The sequence below is a fragment of the Xiphophorus hellerii genome, chromosome 7 (genome assembly GCF_003331165.1).
Source record: "Xiphophorus hellerii strain 12219 chromosome 7, Xiphophorus_hellerii-4.1, whole genome shotgun sequence".
Taxonomy (NCBI): domain Eukaryota; kingdom Metazoa; phylum Chordata; class Actinopteri; order Cyprinodontiformes; family Poeciliidae; genus Xiphophorus; species Xiphophorus hellerii.
The window spans coordinates 28336224-28344959 of NC_045678.1; the positions used below are offsets into that span (position 1 = coordinate 28336224).

Below are 8736 nucleotides of genomic sequence, written 5' to 3' on the forward strand. Positions count from 1 at the left end.
AAGTTAGAAACTGTAGAGCAAGAAGACAAACATTCTCTCTGATTTCGACATTGTGCAGCAGCGACTGACACATATGACATATTTTTATTAGCAAAACTGATTATTAAAAACATGATTATATGAAACGTTAACCTCACTCTAACCCAGATCCTGTTGCTATTTAACTGCAGAAGTTAAATAGCAACCTCTGTTGCGATAGTAATGTTACAATAATGCAGATTATTCCTAGTAGGTTTGACTGTTTCTCCATCTTTGTTAAGATACTAAATTATAGTTTTGGTTGTTAATCATATTTACTCAGTAAAAACTTGTTCCCAGTTTAGCTAAATTATTTTTTGTTTAATTAATCACACCAACAAACGTATCCCTGCAAAGCTCAGACATGATTTAAATCATATTATTTTTTACCTCTGTTTGTTTGCAGCAGCAAACCCGATGAAGGATTTATTTTTTAAATTCTCTGAATAATTAAATGTAGACGCACAACGTCAGGACGTCCAGTAATATTGTTGAATGTGTTTCCTGAACTCCTCGGGAATGAAAATTTTACCCACAAATAATGTTTTAATAATCTACTGTCATCGCAATGTTGCTCTCTGGTTCATTTGTTACAATTTTAATACTTTTTTTTTATTTTATTTTACTGGAATCACAAGTAGGAGTTGAGATTAACTTGATTTATCTGGTCAGCCTATTTGACAGTCTAAACATAAAAATGATTTGCGCCTCTCCTTTTCTTTCTACACCATGACTAGCTGAACATGTCGGCCTAAATAAGTTGTGATTTTTGTATTTAAAAAATTCATAATTAATTCAATAATTGTATACATTTACATTATTTTAAACAATATCAGAAGTCCAGGTGGTTGAGGTGAATGTGTGGGGCCCACAAAACGTCTGGATTGAGGAAAACTGCCTCAAAGTTTCATTGTCATTAAACTTGAGATATCTGCTGAAACAAACGTGATCGGCTTCTAATCTCTTTACTATAGTAGCAGAGGCTAACATGATTAGCTCCTGCTAATAGTGTTAGCTGGAGTTAACATGATTAGCTCTACTTTAAAAACTAAAACACCAAGACTCTTAACAACGCTAGCAGGATCCAACACAATTGGCTTCAGTAAACTTGAGTAGCAAGAGTTTCACACGACATGATTAGCAGGAGCCAGCAGAATTAGCTGTAGCTAGAAAAAGTAGTAGGAGCTAAAACAATTAGCAGGAGCCAAAAACATTAGTTGGAGCTAACAACATTAGCTGGAGCTAGCACGATTACCAGGAGCTAAAGCCACTAGCTGGAGCTAATGCTGAGTAAGAACAAATTGGAAGATAATTAAATGATGTTTAAATGAAATTTCTTTGTTGCACATCATCCTAATATATTTGAGAAAATATTTCAATCCTGCTGTTTACCGTAAACATTTTAGTTAGAAGCTAAAGTTCGCCTCTGATTGGACCTTTCTATTTGGGAAATAGCTAACGGTCGATTCCACTTAATGTTTCGCTACCATGATCGTCTTTAATGAGCTCTACTTTAAAAACTAAAACAAAAAGACACGTCCGGCCTGTTCCAGATTATTCTGCACTTTGACTTCTGGCCTTCTGCTTAGCTACGTTTTTTTATTTTTTTTCATTTTCAGAATCGGAAGCTAACTTTAGCTTCGCGTTAGCATTTTCAAACACTGTTTCAACGAGCTTCGGTTCAAATCAACAGACCTGAATGTTACTCAATGGACAGAAACGTAGCTTCTAGCATATGTCGTCGACCTAAGCAGCGTTGCAGTGCAATAAAACGAGGGGATGTAATAATTCAGTATAAAAGGTTCCTCCTCCTTTCTCTCTTCCCGTTCTGTCTCTACTTGGTTTCCTCATCAGAAAAGTTCGGGAAAACCCGACCGGATCCGTGTGGAAATGTTCATCCCATCTGACTCACAGACGGTTTATCCCTTCAGGTTCTCGGCGGCTATCCGATGGTTTTATCTGATGATATGAATTAATATCTTTCTGACTGGTTATTTCCCACAGTTTGATGTTTCTTTTGGTTTCTATTGTACCATAACTTGCTTCTCCCATAGGGTGGCTGCTCGGTGTCATTCTGTTGATGTGTTTTATTTATATATATTTTTTATTATTTTTTGTTGTTGTTTTTCGGACACACACCTCACCACCTTCCTAACTAGCTCTTGACCCGAGCTGGCGCTGCAGCCTTTCAGCTCACCTGTGACTTGTGTCCTGTTACTGTAAGTGTGCCGTGGTCGGGTCCTCCTCGAACACACACACACACACACACACCTTGTGCAGCAGCTCTCTACAGAGACAACAAAAAGCCCCACAGAGAGAGCGCTAAAGCAGATTTGACTTATAAAGAGGAGCGCGCCATATTCGACCCCAGGAGCGCCTCTCTGTCTCTGCAGGGGCCGCGGTCCGGACGGGACAGTAAATATTCAGCCGTTTATTGCCGAATGCGTTCACCAGTTGTGTAGGTACACAGGCAAGGAAAATGCGTAGGTATACGTTCATTGGTGAGCCAAAACTCTTCCCTCCTTCTTCTTCTTCTCTCTTGCATTTGATGATGTTAAAAGCAGCAGATGTATTTTTTCTCTAGTCTATGTTTCTGTCCTCTGAATGTGATGAATGTGTTTGTGGTTTTTGTTTTTTGTAAACTTTAAAATAACAGAGTAGGTGTGAATTAGACATTTGAATTCTTCCAGGAAGAGATTTGAAGTAGTCGAGGGAGGCGTTCACGTCTCCGCTCAGTTTCTTTATGTTTGTAGAAAACAATTCAGGCTGACTGAAGAGACTTTCTGTGGTGGAGTGACTGACTGGCTGAGTGTGTGTGTGTGTGAGAAAGAGAGAGTGTGTGTGTGTGCTTTGTGACTTTTTCATGCGCTAACATGGCACCATGTCACCCATCCAGGAGGAAGAGAAATCCAAGCGGGAGGAGCTGGAAAAAATCCTGGAGGAGAATAACCGCAAGATCGCCGAGGCGCAGGCCAAGCTGGTACGACTCGACCCGGTTCTGAACCCGGAATGAAATCTAGTTGCTGGTTTATATTAAAGACGAGGCCAGGGAGTCTTTTACTTTCTCATAATTTGATTTGATTATGATTTTTGGGACCAAAATTAGATTAAAAATCAATTTTCTTCAAAAGAATTATTCATAAAAAGTTATCTGAAAATTTTGGCCAATCAATAAATCGTGTGATAAATCAAAATAATATTCACAACTTCCATTCATATTAATATTTTTTTGTTTACAGAGACATTAAAATCTATTTTATTTTTGGTTTCATATATAAATAGTTTTTAATACCGTTTTATTTATCACTTTTTGTTGTCGCTTTTATTTTGGATATTTGAAATATCTTTCAGTTCCCTTTTTAAGTTCTTTACAAAATTAAAGTTAACTGGTCTTCGAGAGGGAAAATGCTGTTATTAATATATTACTTGAAAATGGTCTCAAAACTACAATATTATCGTTTATCGTGATAAGTACTGGGACAATTTATCGCCCAGCAAAACCAAACAAATACAACATGACCAACAACCTCCTCCTCCAGAAAAAATAAACACAATGGAAATAAATATCAGTCCAGTTTTATTTACCATGTTAACTATTTTATTGAATAAATATATCAAACATTGATTTTTTTTTAAAGGAAAAAAACCCACTGCAGATTCTTTGATGTTTCTGGTGGTTTTGGGACAAACATTTGAAAACCTGGTATCCTTTTCCTCCTCCTCCTTCCCAATCATGCCCTGTTTGTTGTTGATCTTTTAAAAAATCCAGATGTTTGAGTCTGGTTGTAATGTAACATGTGGAAAAGCTTTTTTTCTTTGTTCATCTGATCTGCAACTGTAGCCAGACAGGGCAGTTAATATGGAAATATTAAGTTTGATAACATGCTGCCTCCTTACTGTGGCTCAAATTACAGTGATCCACTCATTGTTCTTTATATTTTCATTTTAATAACCCAGACTTTTGTTGTTTTTTTAAAAAATTGATTTTAATCCATAATTCTTTAGACTTATTTCTCCTTTGGTCCTTTCCTCAGGTAGTTATTCCTACTCTTAACACTTTCTAACGGATCCAAACTTCTTTTTGTTGTTTTTGTTTTCAATCCACAAATGTACCAAACATTGGTTGCAGTGATTGGTCAGAGAAGAATGAAATACAGAAAACATTGGGGCGAAAAGTTCCATTGTTTGTTGAAAATTGCAAATCCACACAAAATTAAAATAGTTGCAATCGCAGCTTCCTTGAGGGATTGTTTACAGATGGAAACCAGCTTACGCTACATCTGGTACAAAGCACCTTATTCTTATGCAAAATGGGAATTTTGTATGTTTTTAAGCTTCCATTTTGGGTTTCTACTGCTTTTAAAAAAATCAACCAGCTGCCTTTTGGTGACCAGTTAATGTGTTTTGGTGTCTGGAAAATGAGCCGCTTCAAAAACCTCCTGATAGTTGAGTCACAAATGAGCAGACACTGACCCCTCACCTACTAACCTCAGCCGAATACATTCCGTTACCTAGCAACCCCAGCAGAATTCCAGCCCGTTACCTAGCAACCGGAGCTGAGTTCCAGCACGTTTGGTTATTTGTAAGTTAGTTTTGTTTTATTTCAAGAGTAATACGATATTTGCACTAGAAACTAAACATAAATACTTGGTAAGATGAATCGATTCGTATGATTTAAAGTTTTTCTCTTTTCTCTCTACAAAAAAAAACTTGATGATTTCAACTAACCCTTTTTTTTGAAGGACAATTTTATTTACAAAGACTTCATAATTAATTTTATTTGTTGTTTTGCTTATTTATTTTGGACATTTAAAATGTCTGCCAGTTCCAGTTTTAAATATTTCTTAGAATTTAAAATATATTGATCTCTGACAATGTGCTTTTGCATTATTACTACCATTATATTACTTGAAAATGACCCCAAAAACAACAATATTATTGTTTATTGTGGTAACGTCTGGGACAGAGTTTGTTACGGGCCTGGTTCTGTTTGTGCCCTGGTTCTGCTCTGACCCGGTTCGTCTCGCCCGCAGGCCGAGGAGCAGCTACGGATCGTGGAGGAGCAGAGAAAGATCCACGAGGAGCGCATGAAGCTGGAGCAGGACCGGCAGCGGCAGCAGAAAGAGGAGCAGAAAATCATCCTGGGGAAGGGAAAGTCCAGACCCAAGCTGTCCTTCTCCCTGAAGGCAACCGAATGACACTCCGCTGCCCCGCCTTCGTCCTGCACCGCCCCCTCCATCCTCATCCTCATCTTCATGGTTCAGCCCCGCTCCGTGTCGTCCGCTGTGGATTTGCTCGCTTCATTTTGGAAGTGCTAAAGGAAAGGTCGGGGAGGATGCTCCTTCATCGCCGCCCCTAAAAACAAACAAAAAACAAACAGACAGAACGAACTCTTCCTGTTTGCTTTTATTTTCTCTCTTTTAGGGACCTGGAAGTTTTCATGTAGTCTGGGAGTCTTATGTGTAACCAGCGGTAGTCCTGCTAGGGGAAAGTCGCCGGCAGCTCGGGTGGCTGTCGCTCTGTTTTTGGTAACACTTAATTTGAAGCATTGTTCACAAGACTGACATGACCTGTTATAAACATCAGGGAACGGGAATGAATGTTTGACTTTTCTCATGAAAGCTCACTCGGTGAATAATGACGTTTTTAATCCAAAGTTGCATCAAAAGTGTCAGCGTTGCTATATTTGATAAATAATTCAAATTTAAAGTAAATTTTCTTTTAAAAGTGCATTAAAAGTGTCATTATTTACAGAATGACGGTTCATGACAGCGGTTATAAACATTTATTTGGACTCCTTCACGTTCGTGACAGATGTCATGTCAGTCTTATGCACAGCACTTCAAATAAAGTGTCAATTTTCTTTTTTACTTTAAAGAACAATAAATAAAAAAGCACAGAAAGCTTCTCATCCGGCTGACCCACTCCGTGTCTTCCACCCCTCCGGAAACGTTTCTCCCCGTCACGTTAAAACAATCTGGTTCTGCAGGCGAACCGGGCCTCAGCTACCCGACCTGCCGGTGATCGGTCCGACAGGAAACGGAGGACAGAAGCCATTTCCTGTTCCGTGTAACCCTTTTAAAACCGTCTTATGAAAAAGCGATAGAGATCAGAAAACGTGGGGAGGAAAGAAAAACACTCTGGTTTGTTTCCCGACAAAATTCCCCCCACGTGTGCGAACTGTTATGTTGTAGTAAATTAACTTGGCGAAGCCGCCGCCGAGTCGTAGAGGAGACACGAGTTCAGGTAAGACGAGGTCAGAGTGAGAATGCAGGTGTGTGTGAGTGTGTGTGTGTGTGTGTTTGGATGATTTATTTGACCTCAGGTGGGTATAATAACTTTATTCTGTGGAATCTTAATTTTGTCATGTGAGTTTTTCCCCCCTTAAATTGTCAAAGGACTGAACAGATGAATAAATCCATTGAATGCCAACAGAAGCTGAAGGTCTCATCATTATTTCACCAGTAGAGTCAGCAGATTTCAGCTCCTGATACCAGTAAAACCATTTATGAACCAGAATGTGCTTCACTTCTGGTTTTTCAGACAGCTGTGGGCCAGTTTATGCAGAATAATCCCAATAAAACAGCTGCTTCTGTATATTTCCTCCAGGTTGATTGAAATCTTGAAAATTAATTACTTTTTTATTGTTTATCAACTCCACTTAATAATTTTAATTTTTACTCTCAGATGATATTTTGCACTTTATTTAGGAAAAATGCACAGAAATTTGACTAAAATATACTATACAATACTAAAATATCGATACAAAGTTGATATCCGTATCAGATTTATATTTCTGATCTATACTTTAGTTTCAGATTCTATCTTGAAATGTTACTTTATTTTTGTATCATTTATTAACTCAAAATTTTTTATTTGCTCAAACATTTTTGCGTTGTTTATTTTAACAAAATGCACTCAAATCATGTTAATATGTTAAATATATCCTAGATATTTATACAATTTGTCCAAATATTTTGTGAACAATCAAACTCACTCCTTGTGTTCAGCTGAAACTTTGACTAGTCAAAAGCAGCAAATTTGGTTAAATCTGGCAGATTTGAGAATTTGTTTTTTTTAAATTATTATTCTAGAAGAACTTTTGAACAAACTTTTTGGCCGCAATTTAGCTCCATACTCCATCTTCACCCGAGGGTTCCTCGACGCGGCGGCCCGGATCGGTGCGCTTCACCCCGGCTTGTGTTCTCCGCAGTGCCCCGCTGCTGCCTACCTTCCTCCATAACTGGTTTTATTCTTTAAAAATATATTTAATCTGAACTTTAAATCTGTAGTTGATATATTAACCTAATCAATTAGATAACAGTTAAACATATTGCGGTTTTTATAGGTCAATACTAAAGAAATTCACTGATATAAACTCCCAAAGAGCTTCCTGCAGCTTGTGGTGTCTAATTTCCCTAAAAACACTTTCCAATTGAATTAAAGCAACTCAATCAGCATCCAATCGGCGGCTGCTCGTTGCAACAGGATGCGTTGGTCTCCTTATCAGGCTGCTGCTACATGGAGGTGGTGATCGGCTCGACCAGCAGCCGCAATCCGCAGCAAAGCTCCGAAAACTGATGACATTAAGTCGCGGAGGAGTGTCAGCAGTTCACACGTTTCAATCCACAGCTGGAGAAGCGTGAGTGGGTGAGAGTCCGTTCAATTAGCGGCCGGTCGCGAACAGGAGGCGTGAAAACCTTAAAACAATGTTTTCAGAGCGAATTACACTGTAAAACAGCACGTTTGAATATAAATAACTGGAATGGTGGAGATATAATGTAGAGTAGTAATCAGATACAAAGTTGATATCTGATCAACTTTGTATTCTGCGTTTCTGTTGACCAAATAATTGAGCAATTTGACATGTTGAAAACTAACTCGCCTAATAGAACAATGGAAATTTCAAAATAAAATGTTTTTAGGTGAGGTGTTTGTTTTTGGAAGCATGGAAATTAGTTAATTTCGCAAAACTGAAATGGAAACGGTTGCGTCGCCTGAGTCACATGATCAACAACCGGATGTTACTACTGTCGCAAACCACAAAGAAGAAGAGGACAGGAAGTGGTCGGAGGATGATGGTGTTACATGTTTTTAATGACTTATCTCATGAAGAAACTTATTCACATGTAATTTTAATTATGTTTCTTGTTTAATGAAAACCCTGCGAAATAATTTTTTCCCTTCATTTCTCCTTGAAAATTTTGACTCGAATTGAATTAAGTATTATCGCTTTACTCACATGTTTATAATACGAGAAAATGATTTAAAAACCTTTTTTTTCAATGATTTGAAAACCTGAATTTTCTACAAAAAGTTTAAGCCCAGAAGTTGTGATGAATGCAGTTATTTGTCTCTGTCGATAAAAACTTATTTCTGTCTCGATTTAAACTTGAATAATTTCTGCTGGAAAATACTGATCCATATCTAATCAAAAATTTTAGTAAATCTATTTACAGTAATTACATTTTATATAAACAATTTCTGCTATGGATAACGCTGCAGCCTTCATAGAAGAAGATTTAATTATAGGTTGAATTTAAGTCGTTTTGTACGTATATTGACACATTTAAGCCAACATGTCTGCTTTAGAATATGGATTCAATTCAACCTGAATGAAATGTATCCTAAATGTTACTCAAATTGTAATGTTTCATTTGTAAGTTTAAGAGATTTTAATAAAAATATGACAAAATAAGTAAATAAATCTCAGTTGTC

General features: G+C 37.5%; 1 protein-coding gene across 2 annotated transcripts in view; it reads left to right on the forward strand.

Moving 5' to 3' along the window:
- arglu1a (arginine and glutamate rich 1a) overlaps positions 1 to 6455 on the forward strand; it is a 9000-nt gene extending 2545 nt beyond the window's left edge. Inside the window, exons 3-4 of one of the 2 annotated variants that reach the window (XR_004339774.1) lie at positions 1 to 2998; positions 5052 to 5116. Coding sequence is in view for 1 of the 2 variants with exons in the window: in XM_032566674.1 (XP_032422565.1) it covers positions 2915 to 2998; positions 5052 to 5216 (249 nt within the window). In the remaining variant the exon portion in view is untranslated. Of the gene's footprint in view, positions 2999 to 5051 lie in introns of both variants that reach the window. The other variant, XM_032566674.1, reaches the window with a different exon arrangement.
- The last annotated feature ends 2281 nt before the right edge of the window (positions 6456 to 8736 follow it).